The 20,932-nt window shown below is 37.2% G+C and overlaps 1 protein-coding gene across 1 annotated transcript in view; it reads right to left on the reverse strand.

The window, feature by feature from the left end:
- Positions 1-782: 782 nt before the first annotated feature.
- FAM117B (family with sequence similarity 117 member B) overlaps positions 783-20,932 on the reverse strand; it is an 81,683-nt gene continuing 61,533 nt past the window's right edge. Inside the window, exons 5-8 of the mRNA XM_068544638.1 lie at positions 13,606-13,749; positions 11,767-11,992; positions 9,437-9,557; positions 783-3,693 (exon numbers count right to left, since the gene is read on the reverse strand). Coding sequence (XP_068400739.1) covers positions 3,375-3,693; positions 9,437-9,557; positions 11,767-11,992; positions 13,606-13,749 — 810 coding nt within the window. The 3' untranslated portion in view covers positions 783-3,374. The remainder of the gene's footprint in view (positions 3,694-9,436; positions 9,558-11,766; positions 11,993-13,605; positions 13,750-20,932) is intronic.

Consider the following 20,932-nt stretch of genomic DNA (forward strand, 5'->3'; position numbering starts at 1 on the left):
ATTGTTCAGGGCTGCTCTGCTTATCATTAATTTAGGCAGAGTAAAACTTAAACCTTAAAGTGCGAAGTTAAGTGTTTTAGCTTTCTTAATGCAAATTCAGCACGTCCACTGGTCTGGTCTTGAGACACTGAAATTCTAAGCATTAAGGAATGAATCTTTAGAATAGTAAATTCAGTAGTGGCAATTTTTCTTTTATTTCCTTTAACAAAAGAAAACTCTGACAACCCACTCTTAATCTTGGACATAACAGAAAGCTATAAATTCTATTTTTTAAATACCTTCTTCCAGTAAAAGCCAACCTTTTTAATAAAGAAAGAAAGAAAAAAAAAAGGCTTCCTTGTTGCCAGTTATTCCACAGTTAGCAATAGCACCTTCTAAAACTCTGATTTGGCTTGTCACAAATATAAGAAATATTTTAAACAAAATGAAGACTCTAGTTAAAAAATAATTTTGGCATCCATGCTCACCATATTAATCAAAGAAGAAAAACAGGTATTTTTAAAACATAATTGCTCACAAAAGTCATGACAAGTAATACAGACTTGGTCATGATCAGAAACCGTAAATTCATGTTATCACCGCAAGAAAAAAACCGTTTAAGAGTAAAAATAACTTAACACTGACAAAGTTCATAACCAGAGAATAGCTTTCTTCTGCTGAAATATACAAGCCACCTATTTCTTTCTTTTACCGCAATGGAAGTAAATTTATTTAAATTTTTTAAAAATTTAAATTATATTCCCATTGAAGCTATTCTAATTTATTTACCTTCTGTACAGTTTTCTACAGAATAACAAGGTAGTTATGGAATGTAATTTTAGAAAACAATATTATGCATTCTATTGAGAGTAGACCCATTTTTTAAAAAAAGTCAACCACCTGTGAACCAAGGTTACATAAAGCCGAGTAGACTATGGCCAAAATTTTTTCAAGACTGCATAAAGCTCAGATACTTAAAAATTAGCCCTTTGGCACTGGCAGTTAAGTGTTTTTTATACCTTGTACCTTCCCCCCCTCCTCAAATCTCAGGCTCTATTTCTCCCAAACATGAGGACTATGTTTAGTTGCCATATAATTCATTTACCTGCAAATTCACATTCTCCTTACAACCAAACATTAAAAGTTCCACCTATGAGACTGTGAATAATACTATCTTAAACTTGTTCTCCCATTCTGATTGTAAATTACTTTAGTTTAAGGATATATGAAACTCTACAGAAAGATGTGAGTTAGATAAACATGCACAACAGAGTAAGAGGAAAAACTGTTTACAAAGTGGCATTGTAGTTGTAAAACACCCTTGTGACATGTACAGATGGAAAGGGAAGTAAGTGTAAGGCAAGGAAAAGAACATAGATTTAACAGAATTCAGGTCATCCAAAAACTGATTTTGGATTTTTTTGAAACCTTATTTTTTAACTTCCTACCATCGATACCAACTCACCTGATTTCAGCTTTACCTTGCTTTTGTACTTCTGACAGAGCAGTTCTCAGTGGTGAAATGGTAAATAAAGTTAGAGGCAAAGAATCAAGGTTCTCAAAGAACCTACTGACCAGAACATTTAGACTTTGAATAACTTAGCTTTTCCTGATTTAGAAGCCACAATGTACTAATTTCAGGAAAATTAGTTTTGGACAGAAGGGGTACCAAAATTCATCGATGCCACCAACTGAAACCTGACAGACTTATTCAAATGTTTGAGTTTATCTAATTTGCCTAAATACATCTCTGTTTTCAACTTAACAGGGCAAAATTTTTAATTACTTAGATGTTTTAAAGGTACATGAGTATAAGAAGTCCTTTCAGAAGATTTATTGCTACCACTAGCTTTTCTTTGATGGGATATATCTGGACAAACTGACATATTAACCTTCTAAACTATATCCCTTTTACAAGTACTTGTTTTCTCCCTATAATATAATATGTATAGGAACATTAAATTATTGCATCATAAGGTAGTTTATGAAGATCTTAGAAGGATGCTTTCTATCAACACTGTTTGCTATAACTTTTTAAAAAGAGCTGCTCCTTAATTTCACTACCACATACCCAGACATGAAATACTGCTGTCATGTGATACTGGCAGTGATTGTATTAGGATGAGCCTAAATCCAAAACCGTATGGATTCTTCAAAGGTTCCTGTTCTTTACGCTCCAAAGCTCTCCTTGCCTGTTTTCCCCACTGTGTGGAATGTTGGAGGGAAAACTAGCAAAACCTATAGGCAACATATCTCAGTGCCAAACACCATAAAGGAAACGTCAGTCGCAAGATTCTGTGACTAAGGATTGCTATTCAACGGATTACACTCCTGGCAAACTACTAACCCTGACCAAATCCACAAGACAACAACATCACAAAAGCAAAGGAGGAAATCCATGCACAGCCATTTTAGGATCTCTTGGGGCTATGATACAGTGACGGTTAAAGGTAGAACGACACCTGTGGGAAAGAAAGGAGATCATGTGATAAGTATTGAGCAGAAAACCCAAGGGGCTCCTGACTCCTAGCTAGCAGTCGACACGGGGTAGTTTCCTTTTGGCTCACTGATTTTTAAACCAAGTTCCAATGATGGGTGAGAACATATTAAAGCACTTGTCTCCAGATTATAATTTTTCTGACCACATGGTGAAATGTGTACAGGAGTAGTGAGGAAAACAGCAGTTTTACAAGTATTTCACCCAAAGCACAAACTTCTGACATCAAAAAACATAAATCACGTAATGTACTAATATTGCTTTTTTATCTCTTTTATATATACTTGTTCAATGCATTTACCTATCAATTCTTGTTTGGGAGAAGAACACAGTCATGAGATTAAGATTGCTAGGAAAATGTCAACAATCCCTTTGGTCCCAAAGCTGAAAACAGCTGAGAAAAGCGCACATCTAGAAAGGGAAACAAGAAACAGAGGCCAAAGAATCGTCTGAACATCCTGTTTGCTATGTTTTCAGAAAACGTAACATTGGTATTATAAAATAGTCATTTTCATATAAAAGATGGTTCTTGCAGCATCATTCACGTCTCCCTTCAAGAATCATGTTTGCAGGGATCAGTTTTTTATTTGTTTTTTCAAAGAAGTCTAATTTGAAAGCAAAAAACAATGTGATATCAGCCCTCCAAAAGGAAAGAATGAAACCTTTTTCTTCTTTCAACCGGTGCTTTAAGAAAAAGCAGGCTAAGCACTGAGGGCTGGCCTTCAGGGGTGAGCAGAGCCATCAGCGGGGCTGCTTTCTTCCAGAAGCCGCACGGTGACGCGTCAGCGTGGAAATGCTGGAGCACATCACAGCCAACTGGGAGCGCATGATGCCATCGCTGCCAAGGGATGGAGGAGATTCTCAGTTGCCCAGAACAGTGGCCTCACAGCACTGGGGCCTATCCTTCAGCTTCCTCAATGGGTTCTGGTGGTGGGAGGAGAGAGGCTGATGGCGGGACTGTACTCGTTCCTCGAGAGACTCGGTCTTGCTCTGTGTTTGTAGACAGGGAGGCCACAGCGATAGGCTGCAGAAGAGTGGTTGTCATGCCAGTGGTGACTGTCAGACTGTGGCCAGAGCCCTTGAGGGTAAGATCTGGTGTGGGGAGGAGTGGCTTAAGGATGCTGACGAGGCAGAAAGCAGAGCCGCTTTTAGGAATGAAATTCACCTTGTTTTTGTCAGGGCAGTAAAAGGCCGGGATTTCGTGAAGTTGTTTTGGCCTAGACATAGAATAAACAACCCAATACTTTTAAGTCACAGAACATCAGAAGTTCTTTTCTTCAAAAAAAAAAAAAAAAAAAAAAAGTAGTAACTTACAGACACAAAAAAGGAAAACAAAACTCAAGCTATGTCCAAAGCTTCAGATGCTACTGACCAAGGACACATGATTCAAATTATTTATCTCAATGCTGGAAGGACACCAGATTTTGTTGCTGCTTTCAGTTCCCTGGCGAGCCCCGGGCACCACATAGGATGCTCAGACATCTAAGTGAAGATCTAAGATAGCCAATCTGAATAAAGAATTTCCTAAAGCAAAAGATATTCTAGCTGTTTAAAGACAAAAATATGTTCCACTATGATTTTTCCAAAGTCTGCACTATTTTGAAGGGAAAAGGCAAGGAAATTAATGACACACATTGTCTATCTTTTACTGAGTTCCACCACTGCGTGACTAAACTTCAGTGGGCATGAGTTCTCCAAGTGCCCTTAAAAATCTCTTTGAAACAATTCTGAGTTAATAGCCATGATGGTTTTCTGAATAACGTAACATAAATGTAAAATCAAAATAAAACTAATGACAGTCCTCTGTTCTGAAAGTTTTTATTGAAGCCAAATCCTTCCCTGTCCCTAGTTGCGCCTGCAAATTAACCCAAAGAGCTGCAAAAGGATACAAGTGTTAATGGTATTCCCTGAAAATATAAAAAATTAAACTGTTAAAGTAACATGGAAGTGACACAAAATTAAAAAGAAATTCAAGTGGAAGAACCTAAATAAATCAAGATTCAGGTGGGAAAAGGTAATACGATATGACAAAAGTATGGTTCTCATCTCTCCTAATGAAATGAAAAAAAAAAAAAAAAAATCCAAATGTGCCAAGTCTGCACTAGATTCTGGAGACCCAAAGGCAAGATGATCTACAAGGAGATAAACATGTAGTTCTTGGGAAGAGGAAGGTACTGGGGACAGACTGTATTTCAATATCATTAGTCTCCTTTATAATCTTTAATTTGTTTTTAAAACATTATTCAGAGAAGCTATGAATTACTTCAAAGGATCCATAAGCTTTACTGGACTGCCAGAGGTGCCCATAGCACAAAAAAGCTTGAGAACTCCCGCAAGCGGGACTGACAGATGTGATAAAAATGGTTCGTAAAAGGTTTAGAGGTAGAACAAGGGAGTGGATAACCTGTGGCACAGAGAAAGAGTGGGGGAGTTTGGTAGGAAGGTAGCTTCTAGAGGAAGTAACATCTGAACTGGGTTTTAAAGAATGAATAAACAGCAGACCTGGGGAGTAGGTGCAAAAAAAAAAAAAAAAAAGTTCCAAGTACAACATTTTTGGGTGGGCATATTTTGCTTTGGGTGGGTATATTTTATTAATAGTGAATACTACCCATGGATAGCTTTGGCAAGTATAATAATTTAAGAAGAAAAAAATTACATTGTTTAAATTTGTTTTTCTTGTGTATTGTTCTTTCTTAGATACAGTGGAAACTTATTACTTGAGTACATCTAGGGCCACATGTGTATTTGGATATATTATGATAAGAAGAGCACACACCCCTCTGTTTTTACTGACAGCATGGATTTCAATTCCTTAAAGAAGATAGGAAGTTGAGATTATGTTTCTTTTTTTTAAAATAAATTTATTTATTCATTTATTTATTTTTTGGCTGTGCTGGGTCTGTTGCTGAGCGCGGGCTTCTCACTGTGGTGGCTTCTCTTGTTGCAGAGCACAGGCTCTAGACGCGCGGGCTTCAGTAGTTGTGGCACATGGGCTCAGTAGTTGTGGCTCATGGGCTCTAGAGCGCCGGCTCAGTAGTTGTGGCGCACAGGCTTAGCTGCTCCGCGGCATGTGGGATCTTCCTGGACCAGGGCTCGAACCCGTGTCCCCTGCACTGGCAGGGGGATTCTTAACCACTGCGCCACCAGGGAAGTCCGAGATTATGTTTCTATAATTAAATAATGCTTGTATTTTCTTTTGAAGAATTATTAAAGATAGCTTTCATTCTTATATTAGGAAAAAAAGGGCTAATCAATTTTTATACCCTCCTCCAAATGAGGCCTAGGTTTTTAATTAATTAATTTATTGTTTGAGGTTATCTTATTAAAAAGATAAAATTGTCTTAAAAATCACTTAAGACACATGGCTGCTAATGGATCTTGAAGATGAAACCACACATTTCTGAGATACAAACTTCTGACTTTGACATTTTTTAATGACAGAATCTAAAATCAGTTTAACTTCCTTTCTGCTTTCATGAAAACACTTATGACAGATCTCACACAAAATAACGTAAACAATAACAACTTGTCTAACTGGCACCCAGATCAAGAAAACAGAACACTAACAATAAAAAAAAAAAAAGCATCACCACCCCCTCTCCAGTCATGACCCCAACCCACCAAAAGGAATCATTTTTCACTCCATTTAACTTTGAGGAGCAGAGTCTCCAAGAAACTCGTTACCCACCCCTGGGGTGTATGACCAGTATTATACTTATGCTACTAGAAGCTGCAGGTACTAATACTACTTCAAAGTTTTCTTCAATTTAAGAACCATACATATCAAAAAACCAAAACACACACACACACAGAAACCCTCAGAACTAGTTTAAATATTTTACTTTTTCCTTAAGAAGTTATTCCAAAAGGATTGTATCTCAAAATAAATATAACTGCTTGCTAGCTGACTTTCTGAGAAACAAATGGTCAGGATGGATAATTATTATAGGTATTTTCATACTGATGTGAGGAATTCTTTGGTATTTTTTTTAAAGGCTTATGTATTTTCTTTTTAAATTCAGGAATAAATTAGTAGCTAAGAAATGGTGATTCCAAATTATTTATAATGGGAGGGAGGGAAAGAAAGGAAGAAAAGAAGGGGTTATGTCATATTTTTTTAAAGATCTCTATACTGCAAAGAGGCCGAAATATCTAGGAATCTAAGGTAACTAAGGTCAAGGAGTTCATTAATTGGGATCAGGAAACAGCATATGTGACTTCATTAAAAAGGACTTGCTGGGACTTCCCTGGTGGTCCAGTGGTAAAGAATCCTCCTTCCAATGCAGGGGACGCTGGTTCAATCCCTGGTCGGGGTACTAAGATCCCACATGCCGTGGGGCAACTAAGCCCGCGTGCCGCAAACTACTGAGCCCGCGTGCTCTGGAGCCCCCACTCCACAACTAGAAACAAGCCCTCGCGCCACAAGGAAAGATCCCACATGCCACAGTGAAGATCCCGCATGCCACAACTAAGACCCGACGCAGCCAAAAATAAATAAAATAAAATAAAAAGTAAATAAAAGACTATGCCTCTGGTGCCATATTAGCTATAAAAAAAAAAAAAAAAAAAGGACTTGCTAAGTGCAACAGGCATGGCTATGGTCTGTGCTGTATCAAAAAAAAAAAAAAAAAGAAATGCAAAATCTGGTCTTGCCCTTTATGGTCCCAAATCCAACTACCTATTTTCTTTCAGGTAAATAAGCATACATTTCTAAAAACCAGAGATCAACCTCTCACTGACTCCAACCCCTGGTTCAGGTCAGAGTTATTACCTTTAAACCAAAATTAAGACTTGGAGAGAAAAGTATACTTTAAAGAATGATTAAGCTAAAATTTAAAAATTAGGACCAATAATCTACCCTTACTTTAATGCTAGTGCATCCAGTTTTGCTCTAATTATGACATAACTGGGGCAAAAAGGAACCAATTTTTTAGACTTTGAGTAACTTGTTTTATTGATAGAAGGTTAAAATTACCTCTAAGAAATCCACTATTGGGTTACTGCTGTTAATTTCTTTTTGGAATATAATTAAGATATTTGAAAATGAATAGATTTCCATGAGCTACACATCCTTTATATCAGTAAAATTTATAATAAACTATGTGCATTTAAAAAAGACTAGGTTTACCTTCTAATAACAGATGGCTGTGCCATAAAACATTTTATATGTCAGGGTTTACCTTACGTTTCTTTGATCTATCTATCCATCCACACACACACCCTGTCCTTTCTTCCTTCCCTTTAGAAACAAATAACATAGTTGTATGTATATAGTTCAGATATTGAGAAATTTTCCAAACATAACAGTCTAAGGCAGATACCACAGGACACCAACCCACACAACCAATATTCACTCAGTCATTTACACAGAAATTCAAACTGCTTTTTAAGTCCATCAGCCACTTCTCTGCACTTAGGCACATCTGAATTACCAATACATCAATCAAAGATTTCAACTCCATAAGGTTCCATGTGAACCATTTGATTTTTACTTAAAAGAATGACTCCATTTCTTAAGAACTCTCATGAAAAGGTCTAAGCCAGCATTTTCAAGTCAAGCATAAAAATCCTATGAGGTTTGTTAAAGATGCATAATCTAGGTCTTACCTATGTCCATATTTTTACTCATTAGGCCTGGGATGGGACCTGGGAATCTGCAGTTTTAACTAATAACCCAGATGATTACGACGCAGGGAGTCTATGAAACACATGTGGAGAAATACTGCTTAAACTCTCTGGCACCAGTCAAGTTTTTAGACTTACATGGTGAAAAAAATAAGCAGTTGCTAAAATAGAGTTTTCAATTACTGTCAGAAAAGCAGATAGGAGACTGACAGCTGGGATCTCCTAGTAGAGGAGGTGAAGGGATTAAAAAACAATGCTCTTTGTGTGGCAAAATTATTCAGAATTTAGCTTAAAGGAAGCACTGACAGAAGGGGCACAGAGAGGAACAAAAGGATGTCATATTTTAAAATGATTCTAAGATGTTCATGATGGAAGAAAAAGATACATTATGTGATTCAGACAAGGCTGGACAATCTCCACATTGCAGTTTTGGTTTCATACTGAGAAAAAGCCAGAGGATGGCTCTTAGACTTGCAGCGATAGTGAGATTGGAAGGTGAGGTTTATATAAGTACCATCATCCTCTCCCCAAATAATGTTCATCAGCTAATTTGCTCAGTTTTATACATACCTGCAACCCTGCAGCCACCACTTACAAAGCTACTGAAAACTCAAAGTTGCAATACTTGCTGAGCAGACTCTGAGTCTAAAACTAAGAGTACCTGACTAGAGAACTAGCCAACAGAAATATACGAGCACAGAAGATCGCATACCAAGGGTACCAGACGCCGTTTAAAATTCTACTTCTTCCGTGATCTTCATCACGGGAACGTGTTTCTGCAAAGTAATAGGATTCTCTTCCCCATGTTGGCAGGAAAATATTTTTTTTAATTGTTTAGAGAACTGGAGACTAAAAGTAGTTAAAAACTGGAGGGAATTTGATCCTTGAAAGAAGGAAACCCACCCTGCATTGAGATCCGTGGTCTACCTTGAATAAATACAATGCTAAATTCAATGTGTGGAGCTGACCGTTTACAGGTTCAAAACTAACCACGGGTGATACGTTGGGGACAACTGAGGAAATGTGAATAACAACCGGATATTAGTTCATATTAAGCATAACTGTAATTTTCTTTGGTATGACAATGGTATTGTGGTTATGTAGGAGTGGTTACTTTTACTGTGGTTACTTTTAGGAAATGAATATTAAACTGTATTTGAGGTTAAATGTCATGTCTGCAACTTACATTCAAACAGTTCAGCAAAAACTAAGCAAAATGTTAACTATAGGATCTAGTGGTGGATCTATGGGTGGTCACTGTACTGTTCTTCAGCCTATTTGAAAATTCTCATAATAAAAGTTTTGGCGGGGGGAGGGATGGTGGGGGATACTTACGAGCATTCCTCAAAGACTTTGACCCTCTCACAGCCCTCAGGAGGTTCCCTTTTGAACATGTAACTGTTGTTAGGTTTTGGTGAGGTTGCATATTTGGGCAAAGGAGAGTTGTTCCCATTATCTGCAAGAAACGACATGCTGGATTACTGAGAAACACTAGCACGTACGTGCAGAGTCATACTGTATTGGATTGTTCTTGGCCTCCCCCTACACCATGAACTACCTGAGGGTAAGGAATAGTGCTTCATTCATCCACATCACCCCACTATCTAACACAATTCCTGGTAAAGAGGAGATAATGTTTGTTAAATAAATGCATAAACAAGGAAGAGATTTTTATTTTTCTTCTACTTACCATCACCACAGCCTAGGTAGGTTATTATTTAACCTACCATCACTTACTTACTCCTCAGCACTGAACACTGATCTATGTTGCTGCCGTATTCCTATTCCGTACACGGCATATGGGCTCAAATGCCACTTCCATTCTTCCCAGGACAAGTAACTGAAATGGTTCTTCACTGGCTGCTTATCATTCACTCTCGGTCTGCCCCTCAGAATCTCTCTATTTGATTTCTCTGCTCCTCTGGTCACAATCTCTGCTCCAGGTAGTCAGATCCATATGCACACTATATGCTGAAGACTTTCTTTTGCCTACAAACTTCTCTATACCTAAGAGGTCCTTCTCCATACGCTTTCCAAAACCTCCTTCAAAGTCTGGCTCAAAGATTTTGAAATCTTTCTTTCTTTTTTTTTTTTTTTTGAAATCTTTCTAAATTAACCCTACCAAAGGGAACACTTCTTGACTCTGGTATTCCTGTCCAGTGCTGATGTCCTCAGTTTCTATTATATTAACTTGAAATTCTAGACATGTTCCCTAAGTGTCCTATATGTAGAGTCTGACTGTGCCAACTAAACTACAATTCCTTGCTGGCGGTAGCACTGTAGCCCCTTCTCATAAAAGAAATCAGAGGAGCTAACCAGTCACTAGTCTCCTAAAGTAAAATACAGCAGGACACAAAACTTACGTTGTTCCTATATGTTATTGAAGTAAAAGTAGAAAGTATGGGAAATCAAGGGACAGGTTATAATAGCCATGGTTTAATTTGTGAGGAGAGGGGTACATCTGATTGAGCACTAAGTACCAGGGGCTGCATTCACTATCCCTTTTAATCTTCACAATAAGTATCAGAAGTAATTATGCCGACTCCTGACAAGAAACACATGGCCCAATCAAAGGATTTAGTTCAGTGGGTGTCAAACTTCTGTGCACGTGAATCACCTGGGGGCACCAAAAATGCCTAGTGCCTGTGTCCTGTCCCCAGGGGTTGTGATTTAATTGGTCTGGGGTGTTGGTCTGGAATAGCCATGTTTTATTTAACCTAGAAGATGACAAAAAAGGGTCCAAATAATAAAATTTTACAACTGCCCACGGTCTGAAGTGACTTCTTCAGAAAATGTTATGTCCTCTGTACTTGCTACAGTCTAAGTACTTTAGGTGACTGGCAGTAATGACCAGTTGTCATCGGACATGGAACATTTCAGGACATTCAACACATTGCAAGTAGAAAGTTCTAAATGAATGACTACTAAACTGAGCTGTAGAATTTATTTAATAATAAATATCTTATTATTGCTCTCAAGTTCATGTAATAATAACTAGGATTAGGCTAAAAAAAACACTGCCCTGATACAGAGAGATGAAAGGCCCTATTTGTTTTAAAAAGTAAGAATATTATTAGTAACTAATATGCAAAGTGCTATGTCTCCAATTACTTTCTGAGTCGGGCAAGTGGTTTAATACTATAAGTAGCCCACCACCACCACCTTTTACTCCAGGTTTGCCTGGAATACTCATCTTGCATTGATATAAATCAGCTTAATTCTTGTTAGAAATATCACAAATACAGATCCTAAAACACACTACTGTAACTTGAAGGTTTCACATTCAATTAAAAAGTAGTAAGATTGTAAAAACATGACAACTAAGGTGATAGAGAACAAATGCTTATCAGGACAAATGTTTATCTCATTTATACCAAAAAGAATGTCTCTCACTAATAAGGAGCTTGTATTAGTAAGTGCAAAAAAGGAATAAAAAGGTACAAACAAAAGCCCATAAACCTACCCAACTAGACCATCACCTGAGCACCACAGTAAAACCTACTGTTTTGCACTCCAATTTTTTTAAATCTATGTTTTGAACACATCTCAAAGTAATTATCTTAGTAGCCCTAAGTGTGTGTGCTCTGCTAGAAAATGAACAGAATGCACGATACAACAGGTGGTATTCACTTATCATCTGGTAGCAAACTCCTCCTGCACTGTACCTTTATCCCTGGGATCAACAAGCAGGTCATCAGCCGAACAAGGGCTCTCCTCGCTCCCCTCGTTGGAGATGGTGAGGAAGGACGTGGGGGACACAGACTGGGAGCGGCTGCTGCTGTTGCTGCCCCGCTCTGCCCCGCCGGGGGTCTGCGTGTCGATGCTGCGTGTGCTGCTGCTTCTCTGCACCAGGGGCGGAGGTGCGCGATGGCCGTCGGGAATGTCTTGTGGCTGTTATGAAATTTTAAAAACATAAGTATTTTTGTCATTGATTTTGCATATAACCTATGCACATACTCCTGTGTCCTTTAAATCATCTCTAGATTTCTTATATACCCTAATACAATGCAAATGCTATGTAAAATAGCTACTGGTGTGTGGCAAATTCAAGTTTTGGATTTTGGAACTTTTCAGATTTTTTTTTTTTTTTTTAATTTTTTGGCCATGCCGCATGGCCTGTGGGATCTTACTTCCCTGACCAGGGATTGAACCTGTGCCCCCTGCAGTGGAAGCACGGAGTCTTAACCACTAAGACCGCCAGGGAAGTCCCTGGCATTGATTTTGAAATGCACCTAACGTCACCCTTCCCCTGCTGTTCCAGAAGACTCAAAAGTCAGAAACCCTCTCCTTATCAGGCCTCACAAGAAAGAAGCCTCTGTGTTGCTCCGTGGGGACACCCCTGTCTCATCTGTCCCCCGCTGGACACTGAGTGGCAGAACAGAGCCTCTGTATTCCCAGGGTCTGGCACATGAGTGGTCAGTGCTTGCTGAAGGATGAACTGCAATGAATTACTTATCATGTGCTATTATTTTTAAAATTATAAAAACAGGCCATTATAAAAGAGGAGAAATCTAGGTGCAACTCTAGGTTCCACATTAGAAGAAAAGGTTATCCACTGTGTAAACTAGTCATACTTGATGACAGGCCCTGCTACTTTCTCCCCCTGCCCACTTCCCTCCAAGAACAGGGTTTTCAAAGAAACCTTCCTAAGTGAGAGAAAGCTTAATCACAGCAGTGCTAATTATACAGGGAAATCAAGGAGAACACTCAGAGGGAAGCTTGTGTGACTCACTCCGCAGGGAAACCAGCTCCCTGTATATCTTTGGTACATTTACCTTTATTGCATCAAGGAAAGTTTCCCCATCATGCAGTGGAGGAGGGAAGGAGGAGAGGGTGTGGGCAGTTGTGTTTTCTCTAAGCTAAACCAACCTGTAATCTTAAGGGAGAGAATCTTAGGTGTCAATAAAACACTACTTTAAACTCCCCAATTCCTCTTTCACTGAAGAATGAAAGCTTAAATATATTGTGACATGGTTTTAAATATAAACAGGAAATTTTATCACTGTCTTATATATGAACCACTCTTATCCGTGTCATAGTTAATAGAATACACATTCTTATGTGTATTATAGGTAAGCAGAACTGTGCTTCGATGATATAGTCAACCAAACAGTAACTAACATAAGCAAGAGGTAGATTCATACTTTAGAAAGTATTCCATGTCATATCCCTCCCTCCCCAACAAACTCGTAAGCTAAACTTCTGTTAAATAGAGTTACAGCCAATAAGAAGCATATCACCTGTCTAGGGGTTTTTAAATACAGAAAAACAAAAAATAGCTTCTGTTCAAGGATCCAAATTTAAGTCACATCAGTTGTCTCTATGAGATGCAAAGAAATGAAAACTTTTCATTCACTTGCAAAGGTCAAAGTTTTTCAAAAGAGAAAATTTTCATTCTCAACAAGAAAGAAACCCATGTAAATACAGAAACCAAAACTGTGAATTTTCTTAATAATTAGAAAAGTGAATGTATAAGAATGATTTTAAGATACAAGAGTACTTACTATAAGTTGTTCTTCCTTTTCCCCAGTCTCTTTAATTATTATTTCAATCTCCTGATTCAATCCTTCCACACTATTCCGGAACCGGGAGCCTGTTGATTTGGTGATGGGAATTACTGGAATAAGTGCACTCTTTGGAACAGGAGCCTTAAGAAAAAGTGGTGGAGGGGGGAGAAGATACACTTAATACTACCTTTAAGTTATCTAGATGGAAGCATACTTCCATTTGACATGGTTAACTCTAAAATAAATCAAAATAAAATTTATAGGCCTCACAAAAACTGTGAATAACCAAACCTGCTCCTTGGTATACATGAAATATAATTTAAAGCCAAAACCCCAGACAATCAAGGGAGAATTTCAGAAGTTTATTCACACCTATGAGAGACTATAAAGGGAATAGAGATAAAGGAAAATACTAAAAGAATGTTAACCTCAGATATTCTTTTATAACAGAGTTCAGGTTTCAGAACATAACTTTAAAGTCCTCTAGTGCCATAATTATCTATATTCCAGGAAATAAACGACAAAAGTAATTTATCAAAAAAAAAAAAAGAAAAAATATTTTGGTGGAAAAATAAAATTACTTCCAAAGTCCATACATAAGCAAGATTACAGAATAACTTCCCTGTGAAATTTATTTTTATTGTCATTGTAATGATTTTAATATGTTTTGTTCCAAAGCCTATCTCTAATTTTTTTTAAAAAAATTTCCCACTGGCACAGTATTACTTTTGAAAAGAAATATCTGATTATATTACAGGATGTCACTTGGTTTCCTGACAAACACTCAAAATAAAATATGAAACAAGAATTGCGAGGTATCTGCCAAAGTTCATAGCAACAGTGTGCCAGAAGATCATCTTGTATTGTGCTGCTGTCTGGTAAAGAAATGTGATTATTCCATCCTTCATTTAGGGAGGTTTCTTTGGAAAACCTCTCTAAGAGAAAAGTGGAGGCAAGGAAACAAAGGTAGTAACAGGGCCTCTAATCAGTTACCACTAGTTTCATTTGATAACCTTGTTGTCTGACACAGAACTTAATGTTAAACCTATATTTCTCCTTTTTTATTCCTGCACACCTTTGTAATTAAAAAAAAAAAAAAGAGAGAGAGAAAAAAAAGCACAACACAATCCTGGGAAACCAAAGCAAGACATTTGTGAGAAAAAAAGTCAAAGGGAAATCAAAGGGAAAGCTTCAATATGGAGTGCTGAGGCAGCACTTCTTCATTGCTTAGTTATGTTGGGCCCCGAGTCTCACCTTCCTCACGTGTAATATGAGAACACAGCACTCCACCTCAGAGAGTGGTTTTGAGAACGAAACGAGAGGACAGGGGTGCAGTGCCTGGCCCAGAACGGATGGATCCTCAGTAAACAACAGCTACAATTTTTATTTTGTGTTTTCCCTATTATGTATTTGTGTTTTCCCTATTTTATTCTTGTCTTTTCACAAATTTTTTCAAGTACTGTTTTCTTCTACATATGGAATCTTCTAACTTTCCTGCTTTTCAATCCTTCTGTTCCCCAGTCTTCTCCCCAAACCCTCAAGCTTCTCATATTACTTATTTCCTTTTCACTTCCATCTCTTCTTTCTGTCCCATCTTCTAGTCTCAATATCCACTATCAAAGGAAGGAATATGAAAAATCTTAAGTTTAGATATTCTATAGGTGTTTTATAGAGAAAATTTATATAATTAAATTTTTTTTCAAGTCCACATCTTTGAGTCATTCTCTACATGGTAGATCTTTGGGGCACTGATATACCATTTCCAAAATTGTTTGCTGAGGAAATCTTTGCCATGTCAATATGTCTATTCTCTTGGTCTACTTCCTTTTCTCTGAAAACTTGTCCTGGTTAGACCCCTTCAGATGCCATAAGTGATAACAACTCTCCACCCAACTTGGCAGGTGGCTAAAGCACAACAGCATCACAGATCAAGTACTGGTTGGAAAATAAAACCTGAACTCAATGACACTCTATACTTAAGAAAATTTAAATTTCACATAACCTCGCGTCAGCTAAACTGTAAATTCCAAGTAACAAAGAGTGGCCTATAAGAACAACGAGATTTTTAAAAGGTGAATGGGAGAATTATTTTGCAAATTTACAAACAGAAAATCATGGGAGTAAAACTTGATTAAAACTATTCATATAGGTCTTCAAAGGTTTAGCTCTCATATTTCTTTTGATTCCCTCTTTCTTCAAGTAAAAACATAAATACTGCCTATATGGGAAAAGAATCTGAAAAAAAAAGAGTGGATATATGTATACGTATAACTGATTCACTTTGCTGTACACCTGAAACTAACACAACAGTGTAAATCAACTATACTCCAATAAAAATTTTAAAAAAACCAAAACACAAATACTATGTTCAGGGGAAAAAAAGCAACTAATTTCTCAACACTTTCTGTTCTACCTATTGGAACAAAGTCTCATCTATCCCAAATATTTCACAAAAGTGGAGTTAAAGAACACTCTTCCTTTATCTCTGAAAGTTTATCTGACCAAAAGCCAATATATACATATGCAACACACACACACATTTATATTTCACACACAAAAAAAGACTATTCTTCCAAAATGTCTAGAGTAAAAAGCTATACTTGGGTAGAGGAATCGCAGGTGATATATTTTTCTTTTAGATTATTTTTCTACAACCAACCTGAGAGGAGAAACTATGTCTTACTCATCTCCTTATTGCCACTGCCTAACAGAATCTAGAACAGACGTGATGCTTATTCGACAAGGCTGGTGTTATGAATTGAATATCTGTATCCCCCTAAAATTCACATATTGAAGCCCTAACCCCCAGTGTACCTATATTTGGAGATGGGGGCTGTAAGGAAGTAATTAAGGTTAAATGAGGTCATAAGAATGGGGCCCTGATCCAACAGAATTGGTGTCCTTGTAAGAAAAGACACAGGAGAGCTCACTCACTTGTGCTCTCCTTCCTCTCCCCCTCCACACACACGCACCAAGGAAAGGCCATCTGAGCACATGAGAGGGCAGCCATCTGCAGCCCAAGGGGACATCTCACACCAGACACTAACCCTGCTGGCACCTTGATCTTGGACATCCAGTCTCCAGAGCCATGAGAAAATTAATTTGTGTTGTTTAAGCCACTTGAGCTTATGGTATTTCACTATGGTAGCCCAAGCTGACTGATACACTCACTCTTAGTTTTATCCTTCATTTTTAGTTTTCAACAGTCTAAAGAGACTACTTAAACATAATCCTGAGATACAGTAGCTTGAGAGAACTTGAATATGGCCATAAAAACTTTACTCTGAGACACTATTTTTAACTGGCATTGTTTTCTTTATGGCAAAAGTAATAAGTATTCACTGAAGAAAGAAAAATAAAGGGGATTGTTACTAATTTGATAAATATCCTTCTATCTAGCCCTTTTCTTCTGTGCATAGACACTTTTAACCAGAAATAGATCGTAACTTGTGCTTTGTAACTTATTTTTTTACTTCCTATTTCCCTAATTTTACTTCCTAATTCCCTAATTCCTATTTCTTTCTATGCTTTAAAACTCTTATTTACCAAATCATTTTTATAGCTGCATAGTATTTCATTGTATAAGTGTATGAAGAAGTCAGTGTCCTGTTATTGGCCAAAGAGTTTCCAATTTTTCACTATTCAAAAAAAAAATACTGGCAATTCTCTGGCGGTCCAGTGGTTAGGACTCTGCGCTTTCACTGCCAACGGCTTGGGTTCAATCCCTGGTCAGGGAACTAAGATTTCGCAAGCCACGCGGCCCAGCCAAATATAAAAGAAAAAAAAATGCTGCCATAAACATCCTCTTAGATGAGTATTTGCACACATATGTAAATACTTCCTTAGTATACAATCCTGGAAGGACTAATGGCTCAAAATGCAAGAAAGATTTTCAGGATTTTGATTCATATTGCCAAACTGAACAACGAAATATTTTTACTCCTGACAATATCTGCACCTCCACGTTCATTACCACGTTTATAATATTTACAATAACTATGACATGGAAACAACCTATGTGTCTGTTGATGAATGAATGGAAATGTGGTACACACATAAACGATGAAATATCATTCAGCCATAAAAGAAATCCTGCCATTTGCGACAACATGGATGGACCTCGAGAGCATTATGCTAAGTGAAATAAGTCAGACAGACAAATACTGTATGTTCTCACTTATATGAGGAATCTAAAAAAAACCCCACAAACTCAAAAAATAAATTAAAAATTTTTTTAAATAAAAATAAAAATAAACCAAACTCATAGAAACAGAAGTAGACTGGTGGTTGCCAGGGGCAGATGGGTGGAGGAAATGGGTAAAGACAGTTAAGAATACAAACTTCCAATTACAAGATGAATATGTTCTGGGGATCTAATGTACAACGTGGTGACTATAGTTAACAACACAGTTTTATATACTTGGAAGTTGCTAAAAGAGTAGATCTTAAAAGTTCTCACCAGAAAAGAAAAAACAGGTAACTACATGAGGTGATGGGTGTCTTAACTAATCTTACTGTGGTAATAATTTCACAATATATACATATACCAAGTCGTCACATTGTATATCTTAAATACACAATGTTATATGTCAATTATATTTCTATAAAGCTGGGGAAAAAGGAAAAGAATGATACACGATTTCTTCAAAATTGTTTTTTAAAAAAACTTTTGCCCTATGAACGACACTATCAAAAGAATGAAATACTAATTCAGACTGGGAAAAAATATTTGTAACTCACATAGTCAACAAAGGACTTGTATTCAGAATATATAAAGATCTCTCAAAACTCAGTAATAAGAAAACAAGCAGCCTGATTTAAAAATGGGCAAAATATTTGAACGTACACTTCACCAAACATGATATACAGATGGCAAATAACCATATGAAAAGATGTTCACTAGGGTAATGCAAATTAATATCAAGATGCAATGTCACTACACATCTATCTGAATGGCTAAAATAAAAAATACTGACAATACCAAGTGCTGATGAGAAAGCAGAGCAAATGAGATTCTCATACACTGCTGCTGGGAATGCACAATGGTACAACCATTCTGGAAAAGTTTTACAGTTTCTATTAAGTTCAAGACACAATTACTATATGAACAAGCAATCCCATTTCTGAGCATTTTCCCTAGAAAAATGAAAATTTATGTTTATGCAAAATTCTGCAAGGGAATGATTATAGCAATTCTCTTCATAATCTCCAAAAACTCCTCAGCAATAAAAGGGAACAAACTATTGATATACACAACTTGGATAAATCACAAAGGCACTATTGCTGAGTAAAAGAAGACAGTCTCAAAAGATTACATACTGTACGATTCCATTCATAGGACATTCTCAAGAAGATTTAACACTAGAGTGATGGAGAACAAATCATTGATTACAGAGGTTAAGGAGGGGTGTGTGTGTATAAAGGGATAGCATGAGGAAATTTGGGGGGAGTGGTGGTGATGGAATTATTCTCACACAATATCCTGTGTCACAGCATCCTGACTGTGGTGGATGGTTACATGAATCTATACATGTATTAAAATTCATGTAGCTGTATGCCAACCCCCCAAAAAAGTCAATTTTACTACATGATCATTGACAAACAAAAGGAAAAGTTACTAGCTAACAGAATCATTCTGGATCATGTTCTTTCTGTCTAATATTGTCTCCTTAGGTCTTTGCCTAGAGAGAGCTATATGCTGAAATGGATGAAAGGTGGGAAGAATATCTTTTAAAAAGCAGTCCACGAATGACTTAGGGACCCCTCAAAAGTTAGGTATGTCCCTTTTAGGTGAGGTCAACTGAGTACTGACCAGTCCTGTCAGCTGCCTTTCAGACACCCTATTCTTCAATCCTTCCATCTTAGTGCTACAAAGCCAGTAACTTCCCTTGCTTCCCGAAAGCCTCATCAGCAATCCAGCACTGGTTCACCCTGTGACAGAACTGTGATAAGGACAGGACAGGAAGAGGAAGGCAAACAGCAAAGGCCACTACTCCGTTCCATTCTTGTAATAACCTGCATTCTCCACCCTCTGCCCTACTCTCATTCCAAGGTCTTCACTTTCCTACTTTTAACTTCAGTGAAATAATGCCTAAGAGAGTCATTGAAACTGGTTATTTCTCATCGGTCTTTTATATCACTAAGACCTGTCACTAACACCTTGAAGGAAAAAAAAATTTTTTTAACCTATTCTTACCCTCTTGTTTCCTTAGCAACAGAAGTAAAATCCCAAAGTATAATCTAACAAAAGGCTTAAAAAAAAAAAAAAAACCCTCTCCAATTAGATATGTACTTGCTACAGGGATAAGAGTGGGAGAGTAGAGCTAAGAATATGTTTTGGTTCATAATGGGTCAAGGAGGGAAAGAAACCTTTCTTAAAGTAGTGGAAATAGAAAATAGAAAATAGTGAAGTGACAGGAAACTGATTCAGACTAAAGCACCTAGGGGTTAAAAGAAACCCACAGCTCACTAATCTGCAGTGGAGGGCACATTAGAACATTTTTGTCAGGCAGTCATCCTTCCTGTGCCTGGACTCTTCCTGTGTCAGGAAACAATGAGGAGACAGGGAACTGGTACAGACTAAGAAAGATCTCAGGAGTTATTAGTATATATACTACAAATAGAACTTTTACTTTTTTTTTTATACTGAGTGAAAGGTACTCAATTCTAAACTTAATTTTCTCTCCTAAATGTCACAAAACAACATAAATAATGGCTTGCTTTGGATGCCATTTTCAGGCTGCACTTGGTTTGTAACTGTTAAGTTATAGAAATGAGGAGGGAGAAGGCTAGAAGGGGAAGATGACCTGTCAAGGTTTCCACAAAATGTTGACCATCCTGGATTTTAGAATCATAAAGATCTGTCAGTAAGCTTGCTAAGAACAGAAAGCTTAAGTTTCCTGGGTGTCATGTTGAGAAATGCACATAAGAGGAACCCACCAGTATAGTAACTAACTGTACATCTTGTTACTGCCTTTCCAGGCAGCTACAGAAGTCATAACCTACTCAATTGGTAAGAAGTTTTTCTCAAATGTAATCTAAATAGCAGCAAGTATTTATCAACAGTTTAATCTATTTAAGGCAAAAGAAAGAAAGGAAGGAAAAGAAAGAAAGAAAGAAAATGGCCACTTCCCTAAGGTCAACACACCATTTTAGATAAATGAAGCAAAAGGTTCAACTGTAATTCATTTAACTAGCAAATAGCTATATGATTAGAAGAAAAAAATCTACCCAACCTGCCTGGGAAAGATTTTCTTCATTAAGCATACTGTTATTGTTCCAGAAATAAAAGATAATAATAGGCCTTTGATTTTACTCCTTACAT

The sequence above is a fragment of the Eschrichtius robustus genome, chromosome 5 (assembly GCF_028021215.1).
Source record: "Eschrichtius robustus isolate mEscRob2 chromosome 5, mEscRob2.pri, whole genome shotgun sequence".
NCBI classification, from domain to species: domain Eukaryota; kingdom Metazoa; phylum Chordata; class Mammalia; order Artiodactyla; family Eschrichtiidae; genus Eschrichtius; species Eschrichtius robustus.